The 26,129-nt window shown below is 46.8% G+C and overlaps 1 protein-coding gene across 2 annotated transcripts in view; it reads left to right on the top strand.

Annotated features, from left to right (window-relative positions):
- Window positions 1-26,129, top strand: part of BMERB1 (bMERB domain containing 1) — a 321,627-nt gene that overhangs the window by 279,636 nt on the left and 15,862 nt on the right. For both annotated transcript variants that reach the window (XM_073647679.1, XM_073647680.1), the window contains exon 3: window positions 15,599-15,672. In XM_073647679.1, coding sequence (XP_073503780.1) covers window positions 15,599-15,672 — 74 coding nt within the window. The remainder of the gene's footprint in view (window positions 1-15,598; window positions 15,673-26,129) is intronic.

Consider the following 26,129-nt stretch of genomic DNA (forward strand, 5'->3'; position numbering starts at 1 on the left):
ATCTCTTTTTGGAGCACTCGCTGCTGGCCGGAACTGGCGTTCTTGGCAACCTGCTGTAAAATGAGAATCATCTCTGCAAGACAATTTTCAATCACATTAGTTCCTAGAGTTATCTTTGGGTGACTCTCGCGCTTGTCAATGTCCACAATGATCAGTCCCTGTGCTGCCAGTTCGACTTTACCGATTTTAATGGTCATCTCTTTAAATCCGATCTGTGGCACGGGCTGACCATTGCTGGCGATGATACTCAAGTCGTCGTCAGGGTAGCGGGTTATATCCGAGTCATTCCAGTACTGCTTGAAGAGCACGTACGGGATGGTGGTGACCTGCGACCCGGTGTCCAGTAGGGCATTCATAGGAATGCCATCCAGTACCACAGGCAAGACTGGACGTCCTCCCACGTACTTGTCACGCCAGTTCGATGGGCCTGGTGATCTTATTCCTAGGGGTTGTCCCTCTACCCCAGGTTGTGCCAGTTTAAAGGACAGTACCTTGCCATATGTCCGGGTTGATTGCAGCGGCGGCAGATGGGTTGTCCGTCCTCGTTGTATCGGTCGCTGGGTTTTCCTCTGGCCGGTGGGGTCCTCCTTGGTCGGCGCCACGGGATGTCCTCCGGTCCGGATGCCAGCTGGATCTTCCCTGGAGTAGAAACCTGTAAAGACTGCACAGTTCGGGTTAGCGCAGCAACGCTTTTAGTTAGCTCTTGGACCTGATGGTGCAGGTCTGTAGCCGGGTCATTGTTTAAAGCCTGCGCATCAGCTCCCACAGGCCCTGCCGACAAGGGCGCCGTCTCCTGGTGGTAAGTGGTAGTAGGGCGTCTGTGGGTCACAGCGCCACCTGGTGCCGGTTCTCGGAGCACCCGGATGACTCTGTCCTTGAACTGTGCAAAGTCCAGATGAGGGTCCTGTAAGGCCATTGCCCGCAACTGGGTTCAGTGGGCATTGCAATGTAGACCCTCTATAAATTGTTCAGTCAACAGCTTGTCTTCGTTTCCCACGCCGTCAGGGTCGGCCTGCTTAATGGCTCTCAGGGCCTCTTGTAGGTTTAGTGCATAGTCCCTTATATTCTCATGTGCTCGCTGCTTGCACCCGTAGAATCTAAGCTTGATCTCGGCTGAGGTACGGGTATCAAAGGTGTCCTTCAGCCGGGCTAGTATCTCTGCGACAGTCCTCCTCCTCCCGAGTGGCCAGGACTTTACCTCCCTTTGGGCTGCCCCTGTTAATTGAGCCACCAGGATGCTCACTTTTTGCTCCTCTGTGAGGGGGTACACCTGGAAGAGGCTATCCAGCCTTTCTCTGAAGTCATTTAGGGTATGTGACTCCCCTGAGTACTGGGGTAGCCAGGCTGCCCCCGGAATATAGGGCATAGTGAAAGGCATGACCGCAGCAGCGGTGGCGCTGGCGGTGGCTGTGGCAGTGAAGTTCTCCTCTGTATCCGACATCCTCCTCCCCCCTAGTGGACCGTGGCCTACCTTGCGATGATCCTCTTCCGTAGGCCGCGGCTCCGCAGTGGATCGTCAGGGTTGAGGACCTTCCGTCGCGCTCCTGTGACGTCAGCGTCTGCTGGGCTCCTTCCAGGACCTTACGCAACGTCCGGACGTGAAGCGGAGCTTCAGTTCTCGCGCGCTTTCGGAGTCCACGCCCCTCTTCTTCCCGCGCGGCGTCCTCAAGATGGCGTCCAATGGCGGGAAAACTCCACGGATGGCGGGAAGAAGGCAGAAGATGGCGTCGGATGGCGGGAAAACTCCACGGATGGCGGGAAACTTCACCACAGGTAAGTATAAAAGTCTCTTTTTCAGGCACGCAGTACCCGGTGGTTGCGGGCACGGTATCCTGCCGACTACGCCAAAGTTGACGCGCCCCCTGGGCCTGTGCTGTGCAGGGGAATACCCGGAGCCGGATCGCTGAGATGCTGGGGGTTGTAGTCTCCGTGTGGCGGTGACCCGGTCCGTGCCCAGGGTGGTCAAACCAAGTGGCAGAACTTAGAATAAGATGTTATATTGTTCGACTACGCCACCCGTTGATTGCGGCTATGAAGCCGCCGCTGCAGGGCAGACCGCTGAGGCCGGTGGTACGGGTGTGCAGCGTGGATAGTATAACCCCCAACGGGAGGGGTATGGCCTCAGGGCAGCGGACGTGGATGATGGGGATAGCAGAATTGCACGCAGGCACTAGGAACCACTCAGAGACAGTGCGGTGTAGTTCAGGGTCTTTACTGGTGGCAAAGGTAGACCCTCCCGGGAGTACTGGCTAGCGATCGGGGCCTGGTCAGTCTGTGAGCAGATAGGATCTCCCCCGGCCAGGCGGAGTTGTAGGCCTCCCCGACTTATTGTACTCTCCCTGGCTACCTTGCTAGAAGCGGGTAAAAGTAGCCCACGTCCCTGTACCGTGTGGTGCTCACCCGTATGGCCGGTGACTCGGGGCCTTCTGGTAGCCTCCGCTCCACAACGGCGGTTCTGGTCCCTTGCGTGTGACCGTGCCTTCGGGTTTCTTGGCCAGAGGACCTGAAATCCCCTGCCGGTCGGTTTCTGCTGCTGGGTATGGATCAGTCCCCACTGCCTCGGACTCCGTGTCCGGTGAGATCTCTTCAGTTAGGACGAGCTCTACAGCTTCCAGTCTCTGACCCCTTTTATCACTGCTCCCACAGAGCTCCTGATCTTGCTCTCCCTGTATCTGCTCCACTCCAGACCAGACTGTGTCTCTGTCTGGGACTCCTCTTCTTCTCCTCTAACCCCGCCTCAGCCCCAGTTTATATAGGGGAAGTTCTTCCCCTCCCAGGACTGGGCAGGAAGTGTTGCATGCTTAGGGTTCCTGACCAGGAGACCTCCCACCTGCTCTCAGACGTAATATTGCTATTACTGTGGTAACCAGACCCCTGGGGTGCCACATATACTTTGATACTATGTTATATTTTTTTATACATATGTGTTCGTATTTCCTGTGAGGGGGTCTAGTGACCCATTATCTTGAGCATAGACCTTCATCCTACCTATATTGTTTTGTGCAGGCTTTTAATTGAATGTAATTGGTATTTTTTATATAGGTATTCTTTTATAAAGTTTTTAAACAAAAATTGTTGATTTTATTTCATTTCCTTGGGATGTGCTTTTTTCAATCATCGTTTTCTTTTCTCTTAATCATACACATCAGACATGTCATACAAGCACAACGCACGTATCAGACACATCGCACAAGAACAGCGTATACTGTACATTACACAAGCACAGCACACACATCAGACACATCATACAAGCCCAATGTGCACATCACATAAGTGTAGTGCACATGTCAGACAGGTCACACAAGCACAGCAAACATGTCAGACACATCATATAAACATGCACATCACACAAGCGCAACGCACACGTCAAACACATCATATAAGCAAAGTGCGCACGTCACACAAATACACACGTGGTCAAAATTGTTGGTACCCCTTGTTTAATGAAAGAAAAATCCACAATGGTCACAGAAATAACTTGAATCTGACAAAAGTAATAATAAATTAAAAATCTATGAAAATGAACAAATGAAAGTCAGTCATTGCTTTTCTGCTTCCACAGAATTAAAAAAAAAATTAAACTCATGAAATAGGCCTGGACAGAAATGATGGTTCTTCTTAACTTAATATTTTGTTGAACAACCTTTTTAGGCAATCACTGCAATAAAACGATTCCTGTAACTGTCAATGAGACTTCTGCACCTCTCGACAGGTATTTTGGCCCACTCCTCATGAGCAAACTGCTCCAGTTGTCTCGTGTTTGAAGGCTGCCTTTTACAGATGACATGTTTCAGCTCTTTCCGAAGATGCTCAATAGGATTTAGGTCAGGGCTCATATAAGACCACTTCAGAATAGTCCACTGTTTTCCTCTTAGCCATTCTTGGGTGTTTTTAGCTGTGTGTTTTAGGTCATTATCCTGTTGCAAGACCCATGACCTGCGACTGAGACCAAGCTTTCTGACTCTGGGCAGCACATTTCTCTCTAGAATCCCTTGATAGTCTTGAGATTTCATTGTTCCCTGCACAGATTCAAGACACCTTGTGCCAGATGCAGCAAAGCAGCCCCAGAATATAACAGAGCCTCCTCCATGTTCCACAGTAGGGACAGTGTTCTTTTCTTGATATGCTTCATTTTTCCGTCTGTGAACATAGAGCTGATGTGCCTTCCATTTTTGTCTCATTTGTCCATAGGACATTCTCTCAGAAGCTTTGTGGCTTGTCAACATGTAGTTTGGCAAATTCCATTCTGTCTTTTTTATGATTTTTCTTCAACAATGGTGTTCTCCTTGGTCATCTCCTATGAAGTCCACTTTGGATCAAACAACGACAGATGGTGCGATCTGACACTGATGTTCCTTGAGCTTGAAGTTCACCTTTAATCTCTTTAGAAGTTATCCTGGGCTCTTTTGTTACCATTCGTATTATCCATCTCTTTGATTTGTCATCAATTTTCCTCCTGCGGCCACGTCAAGGGAGGTTGGCTACAGTCCCATGGATCTTACATTTCTGAATAATATGTGCAACTGTAGTCACAGGAACATCAAACTGCTTGGAGATGGACTTATAACCTTTACCTTTAACAAGCTTGTCTATAATTTTCTTTCTAATCGTCTGAGACAACTCTTTCCTTTGCTTCCTCTGGTCCATGTTGAGTGTGGTACACACCTTGTCACCAAACAGCACAGTGAGTATCTGTAGCCCTTTATACAGGCCCACTAACTGATTACAAGATTGTAGACACCTCTGATGCTAATTCGTGGACACAGCTTGATTTAACCTGTCCCTTTTGTCACATTATTTTCAGGGGTACCATCATTTCTGTCCAGGCCTATTTATGAGTTTCATTTTTTTTTAATTCTGTGGAAGCAGGGTTGAAAAGCAATGTCTGACTTTCATTTGTTCATTTTCATAGATTTTTAATTTATTATTACTTTTGTCAGATTCAAGTTATTTTATGACTAGTGTTGAGCATTCCGATACTGAAATATCGGGTATCGGCCGATATTCACTGTATCGGAATTCCGATACTTAATTCCGATACTTTTATAATATCGAATACCGGAATCGGAAGTTCCCATAATGCCTGCGCTCTGCAGTGTCTCTGAAGGATGACAAGCTGGATGGCAGCGCTCAGCTGCGATCCAGCTTGTCATCAGAATGCCATCCCAGCGTGGGAGAATTCTCCTGATTGTTTAAAAGCCGGCGCGCGGTAAAAAGCCGCCGGCTTTTAAACAATCACGCAGCCCCATACTGCTTCCCCGCAGCCTCCCACCCCGATCCTCCGCTCCCCTCGCCACCTCCAATCCCGATCGTAAATTAGGACCGGGCGGGGAGCACAGCACCAAGGAGCGAAGGACCCGGGCGGGGAAGCCGGCAGTGAAAAGACTTCACCGCCGGCTTTCCCGTTCTGTGCTGCGCTTTCCCGCCGGTTATTTCAAATGAACAGCTGAGGTATCAGGTGATGCTGATCAGCTGTTCATTTGAAGTAGCCGCGGTGCCCTCAGAGGGTTCATGTGAGTTCATGCTTGACTGCATGAACTCACATCAACTTTCCCACGGCCGCACAGGTCAGCCTCACCTCCCGGACCCGTCATGATTAGTGTGTGTGCGGGGTGTGTGTGTGCGGGTGTGTGTGTGTGCGGGGTGTGTGTGCGGGGTGTCTGTGCGATGTGTGCGGGGTGTGTGTGCGGGGTGTCTGTGCGATGTGTGCGGGTGTGTGTGCGGGTGTGTGTGTGTGCGGGTGTGTGTGTGTGCGGGTGTGTGTGCGGGGTGTGTGTGCGGGGTGTCTGTGCGATGTGTGCGGGGTGTGTGTGCGGGGTGTCTGTGCGATGTGTGCGGGTGTGTGTGCGGGCAGACATAGGCCGATGTGACACTACTACTCCCATCGGCCTATGTCTGTCCCCCGTCCACTCCTGCCAGCAGGATCAGCTCGATGGGAGCAGTAGTTCCCATCAGCCTGATCCTGCTATTTAAATTGCCCTACTGTGTCCCCAATAAATGTTAGATACATGTCATTGGTGGCCAGTGGTTACCTAAAAGAAATTAGTTCATACATTACCTGTCCCCGCCGATCGCCACCTAAAATAAAGTAAAAAATAAAAAACTACACCTATACTCACCAAGACACCTAATTCCCCGAAGCCATCGATCTCCTGTAATAAAATATAAAATAATAAACCACAACCTTATCCTTACCCCTCCGTAGCAGTCCACGAGTGTCCCACGAAGATCTCCAGTTCAGAGCAGCCACATAGAATGTGACCGCTCTGAACCGCTGCCGCCGCTAGAATGACGGGGCCGTAAGGGTTCACCGGAGTTCAGGCAGCGCTGCTCCGGTTAGCTCCTTTACGGCACTGCTGTATCGTGAGAAATTCCCACGGTACAGCACTGCCGTAAAGGAGGTCTCCGGAGCTGCGCTGCCTGAATGCACTCCGGTGACCTCAGTCAGTGGCTCCCGCTGCCGGGAGCGGACGTGTTCCCGGCAGCGTGAGCTTACAGCAGCCATGCACAGCTGTCACCATCTCCAGATGTGACAGCTGTGCATGGGAGATCAGCGCAGGAACGTGGACAGGTAACTATTTTTTTTTTAGTAAACTAAGAATTAAATAAAATGGTGTTTTATTTCAAATAAATTATTTTTTTCTGGGTGTAGTGTGTTTTTTCTTTTTAACACTTTGTAGGTTAGTAATGGGGGTGTCATATAGACGGCCATCATTACTAACCTGGGCTTCATGGCAGCTGGCGCTGACATGAACCCCACCACTATTACCCCCTGCCACCGCACCAGGGCAGCGTGGAAGAGCGAGGCTAAGTGCCAGAATTGGCGCATCCTATGGATGCGCCATTTCTGGGGCGGCTGACGGCTGGTGTTTCTAGCCTGGGAGGGGGCCAATATTCATGGCACCCTTCCTGAGCTATTAATATCAGCCCCCAGCTGTCTGCCTAGCCTTTGCTAGCTATTAAAATAGAGGGGACCCCACGTCATTTTTTTTTGGGGGGTCCCCCATTTTAATAGCTAGTAAAGGCTAGGTATTCAGCTGGGGGCTGATATTAGTAGCCTGGGAAGCTCCGTGGGTTTTACCCCCTTCCCAGGCTTCAAACATCTGCCCCAGCCGTCTGCTTAACCTCCGCTAGAGACTAAAATTATGGGGGATCCCACGCCATTTTTTTTTTAAATAAATCCTTTATTTTAACACTAAATGACATTTGAGGACTTAATAAAGATGCAGTCCCTAAATTATTATTTATTTTTTAATAAATTTTTCCCAAAACTTTTGACGTGGGCTTCGCCATATTTTTGTATGCCAGCCAGGTACAGCATCCAGCTTCTATGAACGCGCCATTTTCCGGGGCGGCCGCGGACTGCAATTTTCAGCGGGGGGGGGAGGGCAAAAAGCTTGGGCCTCCCTGCGCTGCAGATTCCATCCCCCAGCTGCCTAGTTGTACCTGGCTGGACACAAAAATAAGGAGAAGCTCCACGTTTTTTTTTTTTTTAATTATTTCATGAAATTCATGGAATAATTAAGAAAAAAAGGGCTTCCCTATATTGTTGTGTCCGGCTAGGTACAAATAGGCAGCTGGTGGTTGGGGGCAGCCCATTCCTGCCTGCTGTACCTGGCTGGACACAAATATAGTGTGAAGCCCCACGTCAATTTTTTTTTAATTATTTCAGGAAATTCATGAAATAATTAAAAAAAAATTATGTGGGGCTTCGCCCTATAATTGTGTCCAGCCAGGTACAGCAGGCAGGAATGGGCTGCCCCCAACCACCAGCTGCCTATTTGTACCTGGTTGGACACAACAATATAGGGAAGCCCTTTTTTTCTTAATTATTCCATGAATTTCATGAAATAATTTAAAAAAAAAATGCGTGGGGCTTCGCCCTATTTTTGTGTCCAGCCAGATACAACTAGGCAGCTGGGGGCTGGAATCCGCAGCGCAGGGAGACCCAAGCTTTCTGGGCCACCCCCGCTGCAAATTGCAGTCCGCAGCCGCCCCAGAAAATGGCGCGTTCATAGAAGCGCCATCTTCTGGCGCTGTACCCAACTCATCCAGGGCCCTGGTGCGGTGGCTCACTGGGTAATAAAGGGGTTAAGGCCAGCTTGGCATTATCAGCTGGCCCTAAGCCCAAAATTCATGGGGTCACGCCAATATTAGACATGACCACCATGAATTTCTAGTAAAGTATTTAAAAAAACACAACACCCAGAAAAAAGTCCTTTAATTGAAATAAACACACAATTCTTTATTGTTCTAAATTAAACCATACTTACCATCACGCCCATTCCAGCTGAAGCCAACGATCTCCTGCAATAAAAGTAAAATAATAAAGCAACCTCATCCTTACCTTTCCATGGCTCCCACGACAGCTTCAGCTCTGCTACATCGAGATGACAGGCTGGACCGCAGCAGAACGCTGCCATCCATCCTGTCATCCCGCAGACACTGAGAAGCGCAGGCATACTTCCACTCCTCAGTGTCTGGCTGTGACGGCATCCAGATGAGCCGAGGTCATGTCCAATGAACTCCGCTCACTTCATGTACGTCACTGACAGCGTGGGAAAATTCTCCTGCACTCAGCACTTCAGCGTGAGAATTTTCCCACGCTGTCAGTGACGTGCATGAGGTGAGCTGAGTTCATTGGACATGACCTCACCTCATGTATGTCACTGACAGCGTGGGAGAATTCTCACGCTGAAGCGCTGAGTGCAGGAGAATTTTCCCACGCTGTCAGTGACGTGCATGAGGTGAGCTGAGTTCATTGGACATGAACTCGGCTCATCTGGATGACGTCACAGAGAGACACTGAGGAGCGCAAGCATGCCTGCGCTTCTCAGTGTCTGCGGGATGACAGGCTGGATGGCAGCTTTCTGCTGCGGTCCAGCCTGTCATCTCGATGTAGCAGAGCTGGAGCTGTCCTGGGAACCATCGAAAGGTAAGGATGAGGTTGCTTTATTATTTTTCTTTTATTGCAGGAGATCGTTGGCTTCAGCTGGAATGGGCGTGATGGTAAGTATGGTTTAATTTAGAACAATAAAGAATTGTGTCTTTATTTCAATTAAAGGACTTTACTCTGGGTGTTTGTGTTTTCTTTTAACTTTGACTATGGGGTTAGTAATGGGGGTGTCTTATAGACGCCTCTCCATTACTAACCTGGGCTTGATGTCAGCTGGCATTATAAGCTGACATCAACCCCAACCCTATTACCCCCTGCCACCGCACCAGGGCAGCGTGGAAGAGCGAGGCTAAGTGCCAGAATTGGCGCATCCTATGGATGCGCCATTTCTGGGGCGGCTGACGGCTGGTGTTTCTAGCCTGGGAGGGGGCCAATATTCATGGCACCCTTCCTGGGCTATTAATATCAGCCCCCAGCTGTCTGCCTAGCCTGTGCTAGCTATTAAATTAGGGGGGACCCCACGTCATTTTTTTGGGGGGGTCCCCCATTTTAATAGCTAGTAAAGGCTAGGTATTCAGCTGGGGGCTGATATTAGTAGCCTGGGAAGCTCCGTGGGTATTACCCCCTTCCCAGGCTTCAAACATTTGCCCCAGCTGTCTGCTTAACCTCCGCTAGAGCCTAAAATTAAGGGGAACCCCACGCCAATTTTTTTTTAAATAAATCCTTTATTTTAACACTAAATGACAAGTACAGTAATCAACACTGTCACTGTACTTCATATATATGTGACTGACATGTTTCTATCTATCTAATCTATGTGTGATTCTCTATTCCTTCTATTCTAAATTGTCGGGTACAGATGCTGAATTGCCGGCCGGCTTTCTTAAAGAGACGGTGCATGAAAACACTATTATTTTTTTAAATAAATCCTTTACACTAAATGACAAGTTCTGTAAGCAACACTGTCACTGTACTTCTTATATATGTGACTGACATGTTTCTATCTATCTAATCTATGTGTGAAGCTCTATTCTGTCTGTTATAAATTGTCGGGTACAGATGCTGAATTGCCGGCCGGCTTTTTTAAAGAGACGGTGCACGAAAACACTAATATTTTTTTTAATAAATCCTTTACACTAAATGACAAGTACAGTAAGCAACACTGTCACTGTACTTCATATATATGTGACTGACATGTTTCTATCTATCTAATCTATGTGTGAAGCTCTATTCTTTCTGTTGTAAATTGTCGGGTACCGGTGAATGCCGCTGATGAATTGCCGGCTTTTCATGTCATTCTACATTATTCTTAGTTGTTTTACTTCATGTAGAATTAACCTACAAGGAAAGAAAGGGTTTATTTTCATTCCGATATTTGTGTCCCATTGACTTGCATTGGTTTCCGGTATCGGAATCGGCGATATCCGATACTTTTTGGGTATCGGCCCGATCCAATCCGATACGATATTTCCTGATATCGGAAGGTATCGCTCAACACTATTTATGACCATTGTGGGTTTTTCTTTCATTAAATGAGGGGCACCAACAATTTTGACCACGTTTGTATAGTGCACAGGTCAGAGCAAACATCAGACATAAAACACGAACACAGCACACACATCAAAAATGTCACACCAACACAGCACACACATCAGACATATCGCACCCACACAGCGCACATAGCAGATATATCACACACATAGTGCACACATCAGACATATCACACCCACACAGCGCACACATCAGAAATATTACACCAAAACAGTGCACATATCAGATATATCACACACACAGTGCACACATCAGGCATATCACAGCCACACAATGCACACATCAGACATATCGCACCCACACAGCGCACATATCAGATATATCACACACACAGTGCACACATCAGACATATCACAGCCACACAATGCACACATCAGACATATCGCACCCACACAGTGCACACATCAGACATATCACAGCCACACAATGCACACATCAGACATATCGCACCCACACAGTGCACACATCAGACATATCACAGCCACACAATGCACACATCAGACATATCGCACACACACAGCGCACACATCAGACATATCACACCCATACATTGCACATGTCATACAAAAAAGGAGAACAAGTCAGATACATAGCACGAACACACTGCGTATGTAACACAGGTACTTTAGATGCAGTGACACAGAAACACAGAGCAGCCAGTACAGGGTTAAATAACAAGGGGGATTTACTGTAAAAGGGTAAATCTCCATGCAGGGAGTAACAGGGAATATATGGGGACAACAAGGGAAGTAGCAGGTAATATGCTATAACTGACAATCCACAGTTGGGCTAGATGTAGCAGAGTCGACACGGTTGTAATCGGCAGTTTTTTCACTTAGCTGACTCTTGTTCCCCACAAGGCAGATGTCGGCTGGTGCCGGTGTTGCTTTCTTCCTGCATCCCCGCCTAAACAATGCTCCGTCTTCTGGCGGCAGCGGGCGGTCTCCGGTTTGACCCGCTAAGCCCCTAGTCCATAACAGTGCACCTCACTTGCTCGGCTCCAGGGATCCTGCGTCTCTTCTCCATCTAGTCAGGCTTGACTCCCACTGTCCACTGCCACTTTTCCCACGCAAAAACTCCTTTTCCACCCTCATCCTAGACACGAGCTCAGCTCCCCGGTCACCTGACTCCTCAGCTCTCTCTCTGGACACACCCCTAGCTTCCCAGTCACCTGACTCCTGTCTCGCAGTCTGTCTTCCCCCTGCAACAAGAGGCACGGCCCCGGCAGTTCCGAATCCCTTGTTTTGAAAGTACTTACACCCCGGTCTTCCCCCTTACACGTACGTCAGACGTAGCACAAGCAGGACATAACACACTTAAGCACAGACCTTGCACTAAACTGACGTATGTGTTTGGTGTATCAATGTGACGCGCCCCCTGGGACATATTCCTTTTTGAGGGGAATACCCGGCACCGGATCAGATGGGGGGTTGTAGTCTCCGAGCGGCTGAGACCCGGTCCCGTGCCCAGGGCGTCAAGCTATGTGTTATGTGGCAGTCCTTACTGATGTTATAAGAGTTCTTTTGTGTCGACTACGCCACCCGTTGTGATGCGGTCACTGTGGCCGCCGCTGCAGCAGGGTCCGCTGAGGCTGATGGTGGATGTGCAGCTTGGTGGGATAACCCCCAACGGGAGGGGTATAGCCTCAGAGGGGACAGGCGCAGAGGATGGGGGTTGTGGTGGTGCGGTGCAGCCGGCAATGAAGACAGACTCGGGTTGTGCAGTTAAGGGAGTTTACTTACTGCGGATGTTTCGGTCACTCCAGCTGTTAGTGACCACCCGAGCCGTGCTGCGTCCACCAGGTCCTGGATCCGGCCAACCCCCAAACAAGTCCGGAGCGTGGCCCTGAGCTCTCCCTCTGTCCTTTCTTCAGCCGTCCCCACCAGTGATCCACCTAGGTCCAGCTCCCTCGGGCCTTCTGTTGGGCAACCCTTGGCCTTAGGTTCCCTGACCCTCCATGTGGTATGCCTTCAGGGTGGATGTAGTGGGTGGCCGTGGCAGATGCTGCCCACAGCCTCCGGTCTCTGGCTAGGGATGTTTTTGCCCCCACCAGCTTGGGTTCCGGTACCCTTGTGCTGACTCCTCACCCGGTGCTCTAATTTGGGTTCTTGGGTCCCTTCAGTCTTCCCCCTCTGGGTCTTTCTCTTTCTTTCTCCTCTCTCTCTCTCCAGGGCTGCTGTTTCCTTCTCTCTCCTCTCCAACTGACTTGTTCTCAGCGTCTGACCCTGATCTTAGTTGGTGCCCTCCTTATATATCCCTCTATGTGTGAGCTCAGGTGACCAGCACCCAATGAGCTCCTATCACTACCCAGACTGCTCCCCCTATCTGCCCCTACACTACATGGGATGTACCACCCCCCTCCCACTCCAGCCAGGAACAGGCTCGGTTGTACCTGCACATTTCTAAGTGGGAGTACCGTCGGCCTGCTCCTCTGGAATGGGATGTATGTAGTGCATGCAGTCTATCTGAGCTCAGTTCCACACTCCTTCCTTACCCGGGAGTGGAATATCACACCTCTGGGTTGAGGTGCAATACCCCTGTAGCAGCCGAATCCTCAGGGTGCTACAAATGCATGAGCCACAATATAAACATGTCAGTAAACGTTAATTAATCATGGCCTAGGTAATCCTTCTAAAAAATATAGTTGTGAATAGCTCCCCTCTTCCTCTGGGCCCTTGAACAACTGCATAGGCTAAATGTCAAACCCTAGCATTAGGTGTCAACCCCTTCATTAATAACTAATCAGGGGTATATTCCAAGGCAATTGTAAGCTTGTCTAAAATTGCAAGTATAAAGTGATAATAATTACCTAAATAAAATGATAGTAAATTGCAAAGTTTGACCTATAATAGTGCCATAAAGAGTACAATTCAAACTATGCAGAAGTGCCAATATAATACTGGATATTGTGCCCACAGCATTCAAGCCATAGTGTGGTTGTTGTGCATGGATTATGCGGCTTGTATTAGGGTCAGGAAATACGTAAATCAAAAACTGTAATTTTTTTTTGCTTTAACAATCTGATATGTATAGAAAGTACAGAATAGAGATGCAGATATTTCTGTATGAAGTCATTTTCCCTAATTAAATACTTCTATGAAAAGACAACTATAAATTTGGGAAATCATCTTTCGAGCTCTAATCCCAATTGGTTTTCCCAGCCTTTATTTTCACAGGGATATAAGAAATGGGGTGTACCATTTGTCCATGTTGTTTTTTTCCTCCTTTTTTTTGTTGTTTTAGGGCAAAACATAACGTTCAGCGAGGTAAAGAGCAAACATATGGTGCGTGAGTCACTGAGCTGGCTCTATATCCCAGTGCTCTTATTCAGAGAAAAGCTTCAGCTTCCAGCTGAAAATCTCGCATTAACACAGATTGTTGCTCCTCCGAGACCTACTATAAGGTGCCGCAGAAAGCTCATATGTATACACTGACTGTGGTAGACGTATAGGCAAATAGCCATTTTTTCTGTCCTCTCCTAGTCGTATTACTTGAAGGGGTTGAGACTGGAGATGAGTACAAAGCTTGATTTCATTGACCGCTTTAACTGGTCATACCCATTGATTTCAATAAATTCAGTTATTATCTAATGTATATGAAGGGGACTCAAAATTCCCCAATTTCTGCTATCAGGGAAAAAGCAAGATCATTCACGTCAACCTGTGCGACTCTCCAGGAGATAAGTTTTACCAAAAGTGGTTGCCATAAGCCTATCCATCTTTCCCAATAGTAATACAATTCTTATCAGCTTATTCGAGTTGGGAGACTGATGTGTATGAAGTTTTAATTTACATTTTTCCCTTCTGGGTAGATGTAGATAAAATTAGAGATTTTGCTTCTAGTTTTTCAAAGTCATGTGAAAAATAAAAAGAAGAATTGGAGAATTAACTGATACGAAACTACAAGTCCAACAATAGTTGCTTAATGAAAGGCCGCAAACAGCAAAAGGTAACTAGACTTACAGTTTTTTCATAAATACCCACTAAAAACAAATATAAGAGACTTTGTGATTAGGGATAAGCGAACCTGAAGTTAAAAGATCGGGGTTCGTATTGGACAATTACTGTCCGGTGCTAAACGCTGAACACGGTCTTCTCGGTAGTCAGTTGCAATATTTGGAGTTCTGGGGGAAGTCGAGAGAGAATTTTCCAGCTCAAAAGTTTGGGTCTCTATTGTTTTCAATGGGGTCCAGGTTCTGGTTCAAGCTCAGGTACAGTTCTGGTACTTGAACCGAACTTTGGACCAAAGTTTGGGTTGGGTACCGGAACCTAAACTTCCTCGGATCCGCCATTCCTATTTGTGTTACCTTATTAGAGATAATTGTTTTTTTCTCCACTTATCAGTCAATTCTTCTCTCCTGCACTAATATTTCGCTTTCAAAAACTACTCAAATTTGTCTTTAGATCTGTTAGTGAGGGATCCCACTTCCACCTCCTAAGCAGTTAGCCCATTTCTTGTTTTTTGCACATAGGCCCTATTCTGTCTGTGTCTACTTCTGGGTCTGTCAGTGGCTTATTCCCCTCTCTATATTGAAAATACACTCATGCAACCCTGGATGTATCGCAAAGAGCGAGTTGCAAAAAATCCAACTGGTTCCAACTATTTGTGCCCTGCCTGTTGAGGTTGTGGGAATTTGCAGTTTGCAAACGAATTCACTTGCATTTTGCTGCAATGTAGCAACAGCATACTCCAATCCTTGGCCTTTATGTCAATTTTACTTTTCATCTCAGACGCAATAGTCTTTTAAAGAGGTTGTCCCCAACTTTAACATTGACAGCCGTCCTTAGGATAGGCCATCAATGTCTGATCGATGGGGGTGCGACACCTGGCTGATCAGCTGTTACCAGTGTTGGCGACCGGAACTGCTCGCTTATGGAGCTGGGTAGATGTGCAGTATTCGGTAGCGGCCACTATTTCATCAACGGAGCTGGGTGAATGTGCAGTTCTGGCCACTGCCAACACCAAGAACAGCGGATCAGCAGGGGTGCCATGTGTCGCACCTCCACCAATCAGGCATTGATGACCAATCCTGAAGATAGGCCGTCAAGTAGTGGACAACCTCTTTAAATATGTGCAAAGTGAAGCCAGTAAAGTAAATTCCAGAATTAATTGATGCTAATGTCGAGGTCTTTCTTCTATTTTGTCTTCCAGGATTGATGACATTCAGCTGTGCAAGGAAATCATGAGCCTGAAACAAGAACTGCAGAGCTTGGTGGATGTGCTGGGTAATTGCTCCAATTTGCCATAAAATCTAAATGTGTAGAGCGCACCAGTTTTAATTGGTTAGTTAAAGCAAACAGCTGCTTCTTCCATAATAACGAGCCGAAGTTTGGTGTAATGACTGGAAAGTGACTCATAGTTCTGATAACTTGATTAAAGAGAAATATACATTACACCTATTAGCAGCATGTTTTCCAATTAAAAATATGTTTTATGCTTCTTGCATGATATCTATGAGGATTTATTCATTTTACGGATCGCTTTTTTATTTGTAAATTGCTCATTTAAAGAAAAGGAAAAGTAGAAAATAATAAATATTAACTCATATACACAGGCTCATGCCCATAGCAGCATTACAGAGGTTTTTCTAAACTTGAAAGTTATCCCCTACCCAAAAGGATAAGGGGTAATATACCGATTGTTGGGGTCTGACTGCAGAGACCCCCCCCCCCAGATCAGGCCCCGTGGAGCCTCCTCTGAATGGAGCAGAGGTTGAGTATGTGCACATCTGCTAATGTCATTCTTTATAGGACTACTAGGCAAGTAGCACCACCCACTGGACACCTAAGCACCGAACAAGCAGAGATGTAAATGTACGGCCTCATGCAAACAGTGGTAATAGGCTATGTTCACATGCAGCGTTTTTTTTTCTGCAGCTAAAATGCTGCTCTGCATTAGAAACTCCCGTTTTTCAGTGTTTTCACTTCGTTTTTTATGCATTTTTTGGTGCAGATTACATGTGCTTTGTCTATTAGGTTTATTAACTGAAAACACTTAAAAAAAAACTAAAAACCAAGCAAAAATGTTGTGGCATTTTTTTGCAGCGTTTTTTTTTTTCAATTTCTCATTGCTTTCTATGTGTAAAAAAAAAGCTGCAAAAAATGCTGCATGTGAACATAGCCCTAAAGAGTTTTTCCCCAAAATTGAAAGTTATTCCCTTTCCAGAGGATAAGAGATGACTTACAGGTCATTGGAATTACAATGGTGAGTAAGTTACAGTACAGACCAAAAGTTTGGACACACCTTCTCATTTAAAGATTTTTCTGTATTTTCATGTCTATAAAAATTGTACATTCACACTGAGGGCATCAAATCTATGAATTAACACATGTGGAATTATATAGTTAACAAAAAAGTGTGAAACAACTGAAAATATGTCTTATATTCTAGGTTCTTCAAAGTAGCCACCTTTTGCTTTGATGACTGCTTTGCACACTCTTGGCATTCTCTTGATGAGCTTCAAGAGGTAGTCACCGGAAATGGTTTTCACTTCACAGGTGTGCCCTGTCAGGTTTAATAAGTGGGATTTCTTGCCTTATAAATGGGGTTGGGACCATCAGTTGTGTTGTGCAGAAGTCTGGTGGATACACATCTGATAGTCCTACTGAATAGACTGTTAGAATTTGTAGTATGGCAAGAAAAAAGCAGCTAAGTAAAGAAAAACGAGTGGCCATCATTACTTTAAGAAATGAAGGTCAGTCAGTCCGAAAAATTGGGAAAACTTTGAAAGTGTCCCCAAGTGCAGTTGCAAAAACCATCAAGATCTACAAAGAAACTGGCTCACATGAGGACCGCCCCAGGAAAGGAAGACCAAGAGTCACCTCTGCTTTTGAGGATAAGTTTATCCGAGTCACCAGCCTCAGAAATCGCAGGTTAACAGCAGCTCAGATTAGAGACCAGGTCAATGCCACACAGAGGTCTAGCAGCAGACACATCTCATCAACAACTGTTAAGAGGAGACTTTGTGCAGCAGGCCTTCATGGTAAAATAGCTGATAGGAAACCACTGCTAAGGACAGGCAACAAGCAGAAGAGACTTGTTTGGGCTAAAGAACACAAGGAATGGACATTAGACCAGTGGAAATTTGTGCTTTGGTCTGATGAGTCCAAATTTGAGATCTTTGGTTCCAACCACCGTGTCTTTGTGCGACGCAGAAAAGGTGAACGGATGGACTCTACATGCCTGGTTCCCACCGTGAAGCATGGAGGAGGAGGTGTGACGGTGTGGGGGTGCTTTGCTGGTGACACTGTTGGGGATTTATTCAAAATTGAAGGCATACTGAACCAGCATGGCTACCACAGCATCTTGCAGCAGCATGCTATTCCATCCGGTTTGCGTTTAGTTGGACCATCATTTATATTTCAACAGGACAATGACCCCAAACACACCTCCAGGCTGTGTAAGGGCTATTTGACCAAGAAGGAGAGTGATGGGGTGGTACGACAGATGACCTGGCCTCCACAGTCACCAGACCTGAACCCAATCGAGATGGTTTGGGGTGAGCTGGACCGCAGAGTGAAGGCAAAAGGGCCAACAAGTGCTAAGCATCTCTGGGAACTCCTTCAAGATTGTTGGAAGATCATTTCTGGTGGCTACCTCTTGAAGCTCACCAAGAGAATGCCAAGAGTGTGCAAAGCAGTCATCAAAGCAAAAGGTGGCTACTTTTAAGAACCTAGAATATAAGACATATTTTCAGTTGTTTCACACTTTTTTGTTAAGTATATAATTCCACATGTGTTAATTCATAGTTTTGATGCCTTCAGTGTGAATGTACAATTTTCATAGTCAAGAAAATACAGAAAAATCTTTAAATGAGAAGGTGTGTCCAAACTTTTGGTCTGCACTGTATGCCCGATCAATAAATTTACCCTAAGGTTAGGGGATCATTTGAAATAGTGGGACAACCTCTTAAAAGAAGTTGATAGGGAATAAACTTTAGAGACTTGCGAATGTATAAAATAATAAATAGAGCTGTTGCTCATCCTTTCCAGGTCAGTCATCTCCATTATAGAGGTTATCAACTACTCGAACAAGCCCTTCTGAATCCCTATATTTCCTCTTTGTAAAATAATAACACTTATATTCACCTTCAGTGCCAGCTCCATTCAATCAATGTCAGCACTGACTCTCCCAGGGCTTGCATGACATTGCTATGTCATGCTATCCCTGCAATCAGCGCTGGCTTCACTTTCCCCACCTTCGGACGTATCACATACATCCGGAGCAAGTGAGATGTGTTTAGTTGGGTGCTGTGAATATCTACTCATTTGAAGGTTTCTGCATTTTCCGGGTGCTAAAAAGTAACCTGTCACAATGAAAAAGATATCCAATCTACCGGCATTATATTATTGCACAGAAGGAGCTGAACAAATGGATATATTGACCCCAATTCTTCATTTACATTTTTTTGAAGTCACTTTCCTTTTTTTGTCTTGTGGTATTCACTAATGTTCATTGCACCAAATTCAATAAAATTGTGCATATAGTTCATGAATGTGGTGCAAAGTCAAAAATGGGCTTTTTTTATTCTTGTCATTAACCATTTTTTAAAAAAAAAATCACTCTAGAGGTAGACTCGAGTAAAGTTGCGCCAAATTTTGCGACTTTTTAAAGGGAAAAAAGTTTGCTCATCCTAACTGCTTGATTCTATTCAGAGCAAAGAGCCAACATCATTGCCAGAAACTATCACGAATAGGTAAATAGGAGATTAAGTTCACCGGAGTAAAATAATCTTCAGCTTTATTGGTGCATTGTTAAAATAACTTCACATGCATCTGTAGTCCATAAATTAGAACATCAATGCATTGCTGGTGCGCTCTCCAAAGAGGCCCAATCATAACTAAGGGTGCAGAGCACACCAGAAACACGTTGATTTTCTAATTTATGGATTAAACATGTATGTGAAGTTATTTTAACAATGTACCAATAAAACTGAAGATTTTTACTCCGTTGAGCTGGATCTCTTGACATCTGGAATCGCTAAACTCTGCTCAAAAAGCGGAAAAAAACAAAACAGGCGAGCACATATGAAATATGTGCAAATACAATAATGAATTGGGTGCAAACAAAAAGAGAGGCGCAAAAAACACACAAACCTAGACATAAAACAGGAGCTAAGGCAATGATGAATCGGGGCCATAGTGTTGTGGGAAATTACTCAGCATAATTTATAATCTAATCATTGAAATGTCTGATCATTCTTGGCTTAGGTGTCCGTATGGCAGTTCTACCAGTGATTAACAAATATCTCTGTATTATTATACATATAGAGATTGCTGTCTTCAATAACCAACCGCCACCGGACTCTTAAAGGGAATCTGTCACCACATTTGACCTTTCTAAACTGTTAATATGGGCATGCAGGTTATAGACTGCTGATAAAAGTCATACCTGTATGTCTCATATCAGATGCTTTGTTGTTGAGAAATCATCTTTTATCACTTTATATAAATGACCTCTTCCAGGCTCTGGGGAGGACGCTGCCTGGAACTCTACCTCCAGAGGTTATTTTACATGGAGGGGGAGTTACCAGTGTGAGACAAGCAACTAACACAGAACAGGAGAACTGAACTTTGTCTTCTTACAAACACATTTTTTGCAGCTCTCTCTGGTCTGCTGTATTTTAACAATATAACACCTGCCTGTGAGATGAAAGCTGAGAGGAACCTACGGATGTGTCAGGTATAATCACACACAGCTCTGCAGTGAGATCAGGAGAGCAGAGAGCGGCCATCACACATCACACTGATAACTCCCCTTTCATGTAAAATAATCTCTGGAGGCAGAGTTATCATCCAAGCAGCGTCCTCCCCAGAGCCTGGAAGAGGTAATTTACATAAAGTGATAAAAGATAATTTCTCAACAACAAAGCACATGATATGAGGCATACAGGTATGACTTTTTGTCATGCGTCTGGATTCAAACCCTTGATTCTGTGTTCTGTGGTCGGGGTCACTTTCCGCTGAGCCACAATTGGTACACCTTTTCTTTGGGTGTTTTAGTTCTGTTATCTTTGTTTCTGTCAGTTTTGGGTAACAGGTGATTTTCATTTACTCTGTTTGTCTGTCCTATCACCTTTTGGATGCAGCTTTAAATACCTTCCCCTGCTGGTGATAGAATTTGTTGGATTCATTCAGTTTGCTGTAGTTGTTACGCTCACGCCTGGACTAACTGGCGTGAGCGTGGTTAGCGGTCCCACTGGACCATGAACCGAGGAGTGCCTGGAGGGGCGTGCCTAAGTATCAAGGTCGCACAGTGCCTCAGACGTCTCCGTGAACCAGGGAGGAACCGAGCAGACTGACCAGGTGCTACTCCAGGTCAGACCCCGGTCACAGCTGTTGACCCACACCGGGGAATGCAGGAACGGGCAGGCACAGCTGGTATGCAGACAGGTGGATACTGGCAGGCACGGCTGGTATGCAGGCAGGCGGGTACTAGCTGGCACGGCTGGTATGCAGGCAGGTGGGTACTGGCAGGCACAGCTGGTATGCAGACAGGCGGGTACTAGCAGGCACGGCTGGTATGCAGACAGGCGGGTGCTGACAGGCACGGCTGGAAAGCAGACAGGCAGATACTGGCAGGTATGAACGCAGGCTGGATAGGGACCATTACAGACTGGGATACAGGAATAGAGCCACGGGTGCGGTGGACTAGCAGAGCAGAACTGCAGGTGCGGTGGACAAGCAGAGCAGAGTGAAACCGCAGATGCGGTGAACAAGCAGAGCGAAACCGCAGATGCGATGAACAAGCAGAGAAGAGTGAAACCGCCGGTGCGGTGAACAAGCAGAGCAGAGCAAAACCGCCGGTGCGGTGGACAAGCAGAGCGGAGCAAAACCGCAGGTGCGGTGGACAAGCCGAGCAGAGCGAAACCGCAGATGCGGTGAACAAGCAGAGCAGAGCGAAACTGCAAGTGCGGTGAACAAGCAGAGCAGAGAGAAACCGCAGGTGCCGTGAACATGCAGGGCAGAGCGAAACCGCAGGTGCGGTGAACAAGCAGAGCAGAGAGAAACCGCAGGTGCCGTGAACATGCAGGGCAGAGCGAAACCGCAGGTGCGGTGAACAAGCAGAGCAGAGAGAAACCGCAGGTGCCGTGAACATGCAGGGCAGAGCGAAACCGCAGGTGCGGTGAACAAGCAGAGCAAAGCGAAACTGCAGGTGCGGTGAACAAGCAGAGCAGAGTGAAATCGCAGGTGCTGTGAACAAGCAGAGTAGAGCAAAACCACAGGTGTGGTGAAAAAGCAGAGCAGAGCAAAACTGCAGGTGCGGTGAACAAGCAGAGCAGAGCGAAACCGCAGGTGCGGTGAACAAGCAGAGCAGAGCAAAACCACAGGTGCGGTGAACAAGCAGAGCGAAACCGCAGGTGTGGTGAACAAGCAGAGCAGAACAGAGCAGAAGGTGCAGGCAGACAGGACAGGGCTCTGTTCACATGGAACAGACTGGAAAACACAGGAAGATAGTTAGAACACAAGAGGTAGATACGGAGGCAGGGAAACGGGACAAGCAGAACCAGATACACACAAGGTACTTACAATGCAGTAGCGAGTGGACACAAAACTCACAAACAGAAGTACAGAGACAACGAGTTGGAGTTAGGTGCAGGTTCAGCTGCAGGAAAAGGGAAGGTTCGGACATAGAGACAAACAGGTAACAGGCTAGGACACAGTTCAGACAGGAACTGAACCAGGAACAAGATACAGGAACGAGCCTGGGAACTCAGCCCCCAGGTTGGCGGAAACTGACTAGAAGTCACAGATACAGGCAACAGGCCTGGGTATACAGCCCCCAGGGTGGCGGAACAGACTAGAAGTCACAGATACAGGTAACAGGCCTGGGTATACAGCCCCCAGGGTGGCGGAAACAGACAAGATACAGGACAGGACCTGGCAACTCAGTTGCAAGGAACACACTGAATGAAAGTTTTGCTCAGGCACCCCCTACTGGGTGGAGGGGGTTTAAGTATCCAGTGACTCACAGCAATAGGCTGGGGAGGCATTAGGAGTGTGCACACAGTAACTATAAGAATCAGACAGTCACCGCGCCGCCGCCCTAAGCAATCAGACAAGAGACACAGCAGGTACTGGAGCAAAGTGTGCAGCCTGGATTGATAGGCAAGATCGCAGTCTTGCATGGTGAGAGGTGGTAAGCCATGCAAGCACGCCGCCAGGGATGTTAGAGTAGTTTGTGTTGGTTGCAGTTGATTCCTTTCTTCCTAAGTGAACTGCTATTCTAGCAATCCTAGGAGCCGCTAAGGACATTCAGGGTAAACCGCCATTGAGTGGGGGCGCCATTGCGTTACCTTACGGTGTGAACCTCTGCAGTCAGGCAGGGACAGACCAGGGTCAGAGAAGGGTTTTTCCTTGTCTGAACAGGGACCTGTCAGGTTCAGGTATTTGTCTTCCTGGTTTGTACATTACTTTTCTGAATGTGCTTTGGCAGTCATAACATTTTTTTTAGCAGTCTATAACCTGTATGCCCATATTAACAGTTTAGATAATAATAATAATTTTTATTTATATAGCGCCATCATATTCCGCAGCACTTTACAATTAAGCGGGGACATGTACAAACAATAAATTCAATACAAGGTGAGACAGTTTAACAGTTACATCAGGAGTGAGGTCCCTGCTCGCAAGCTTACATTCTACAAGGAAATGGGGGGACACAATAGGTGGAAAGTGCTTGTTATTTCAGGTCAGGCAATTATAATAAGTCGGGATTATCATATAAAGCTGTATGATCCTATCATCAGCCTGTATGTTCAAGTGCAATATTCAATTACCGAGGGCAGTTATAGTGTGCATGGAGAGTGTAGAGACAGATGAACAGTAGGAGGCAGATTCTGAATAGTATTTAGGAGGGAACAGGGGAAAGTTAGTTTGCTGGGTATTTGAGATGGTAGGCTTGTTTAAAGAGATGGGTTTTTAAAGCGCGCTTGAAGACATAGGGGCTAGGCATCAATTGGATCTTCTGGGGTAGAGCATTCCAGAGAACTGGCGCAGCACGAGAGAAGTCTTGGGGACGGAGGTGCGAGGTTCGGATTATGGGGGATGTTAGTCTTAGGTCATTTGTGGAACGGAGGGCACGTGTAGGACGATAGACTGAGATGAGAGAGGAGATATAAGGTGGTGCAGAACTGTGGAGAGCTTTGTGGGTGAGAGCAATGAGTTTATATTGGACCCTGTAGCGAATGGATAACCAGTGTAATGACTAGCACAAGGCATCGGTGAAGCGGCTGGACAGAAATACGGCCCTGGCTGCCGCATTCAGGACAGATTGGAGGGGGGAAATTTTGGTAAGAGGGAGACCGATCAGAAGAGAGTTGCAGTAGTCCAGACGAGAGTGAATAAAAGCGACAGTAAGAGTTTTAGCAGTTTCCAAAGTGAGAAAAGATCGGATTCTGGAAATGTTTTTAAGATGCAGGTGACAAGAGCGAGTGAGTGATCGGATATAGGGAGTAAAGGAAAGGTTAGTGTCGAATATGACCCCAAGGCAACGGGCGTGCTGCTTGGGAGTTATGGTTGAACCCTCCAAGGTAATTTCGATGTTAGGTAGAGTTAGGTTAGTAGAGGGGGGAAACACAAGAAGTTCAGTTTTGGAGAGATTCAGTTTAAGATAGAGGGAGGACATGATGCTAGACACAGCAGACAAACAATCCTTGGTATTTTGTATTAGGGTAGGGGTAATGTCAGGGGAAGAAGTGTATAATTGGGTGTCGTCAGCATAGAGATGATACTGGAACCCAAATCTGCTGATTGTTTGTCCAATAGGGGCAGTGTATAGAGAGAAGAGGAGGGGGCCTAGGACTGAGCCCTGCGGAACCCCGATAGTAAGGGGATGAGGAGGGGAAGAGGAGCCGGCAAAAGATACAGTAAAGGAGTGGTCAGAGAGGTAGGAAGAGAACCAGGAGAGAACGGTTTCCTTGAGGCCTATAGAGCGGAGCATAGTGAGGAGGAGCTGGTGATCCACAGTGTCAAATGCTGCAGAGAGATCCAGGAGAATCAGCAGGGAGCAGTGACCTTTGGATTTGGCTGTTAGTAGATCATGAGAGACTTTAGTGAGGGTAGTTTCAGTGGAGTGTAAGGAGCGGAAACCAGATTGTAGAAGGTCGGTGAGAGAGTTATCTGAAAGATAGCAGATTAGACGGGAGTGGACAAAGCATTCCAGGAGTTTAGAGATGAAAGGAAGATTAGAGACAGGTCTGTAGTTAGCAGCGCAGTTCTGGTCCAGGGATGGCTTTTTAAGTAAAGGGGTTATGATGGCGTGTTTAAATGAGGAGGGAAAGATACCTGAAGAAAGAGAGAGGTTAAATATTTTAGTCAGGTGAGTGGTGACCACCGGTGAGAGAGACTGCAAGAGATGTGAAGGAATGGGGTCACTGTTGCAGGTTGTAGGTCGAGAAGAAGCGAGGAGCTGGGTAACTTCTTCTTCTGTGACAGGCTCAAAGATGGCTAGTGAGCTTGAAGCGCGGCAGGGAAGGGGATCCAGGCACTGAGGAGATTGGGCTGAGATGTCCTGATGGATGTGGTTGATTTTTTCAAACAAATAAGAGGCCAGATCCTCCCCGCTGAGGTTGGTGGTGTGGGCCTGTGCTTTAGGTTTCAGGAGGGAGTTTAAGGTTTCGAGAAGTCGTTTTGGATTGTTGGACATTGAAATGATGAGGGTGGCGAAGTAGGATTGTTTGGCCAGATGAAGGGCAGAGTTATAGGTTTTGAGCATGAATTTATAGTGGATGAAGTCCTCTGCTAAAAGAGATTTTCTCCACTGGCGCTCAGCACACCTTGAGCAACGTTGAAGAAAACGTGTTTGCATCGTATGCCAGGGCTGCCGTTGTCTGTGTCGGATCTTTCTGCGAGTAGAAGGAGCTGCTTCATCTAGGGCACTCTTCAGTGTATTATTGTAGTGTGACAATGCTAAGTCTGGACAGGAGAAGGAGGAGATGGGGGCTAAAGATGTGTGGAGATTGTCCATAAGCTGCTGGGTATTAATGGTACGTGTATTCCTATAAGTGGGGTAAGTGGGGGTGTCCCGGGTGAGGAGACAATTCTTAACAGAGAAGGAAAGAAGGTTGTGGTCCGAGAGCGGGAGAGGGGAGTTGGTAAAGTCATCCAGCAAGCAGAGACTGGAAAAAAACAGGTCCAGAGTATTGCCGTCTTCATGGGTAGGAGAATTAGTAAACTGTGAGAGATGGAATGAAGAGGTTAGAGAAAGTAGATGAGAGGCAGATTGGGAGAGGGGATCATTGATGGGGATGTTAAAGTCGCCCATGATGAGGGTGGGGATGTCACAGGATAGAAAGTGAGGAAGCCAGGTGGCAAAGTGATCCAAGAACTGGCGGGAGGAGCCTGGAGGGCGATACACAACTGCCACTCGCAGGGAGAAGGGTTTAAAGAGTCTGATGGTGTGGACTTCAAAGGAAGGAAACATAAGTGAGGGAACCGGGCGGATGACCTGGAAAGCACATTGTGAGTAAAGGAGCAGACCAACACCTCCACCCTGTCTGTTGCCAGGTCTGGCGGTATGTGAAAATTTCAGCCCACCAAACGAAAGAGCAGCAGCAGCGGTGGTGTCTGGCTGCTGAATCCAGGTTTCTGTGATAGCCAGAAGGTTAAGGGAATTAGAGAGGAAAAAATCATGGATGTAAGTTAGTTTGTTACAGACAGACCGTGCGTTCCAGAGAGCACAA

This window comes from Phyllobates terribilis, unplaced genomic scaffold (assembly GCF_046119375.1).
Source record: "Phyllobates terribilis strain yellow unplaced genomic scaffold, ASM4611937v1 Scaffold_9__5_contigs__length_417890890, whole genome shotgun sequence".
Lineage (NCBI taxonomy): Eukaryota > Metazoa > Chordata > Amphibia > Anura > Dendrobatidae > Phyllobates > Phyllobates terribilis.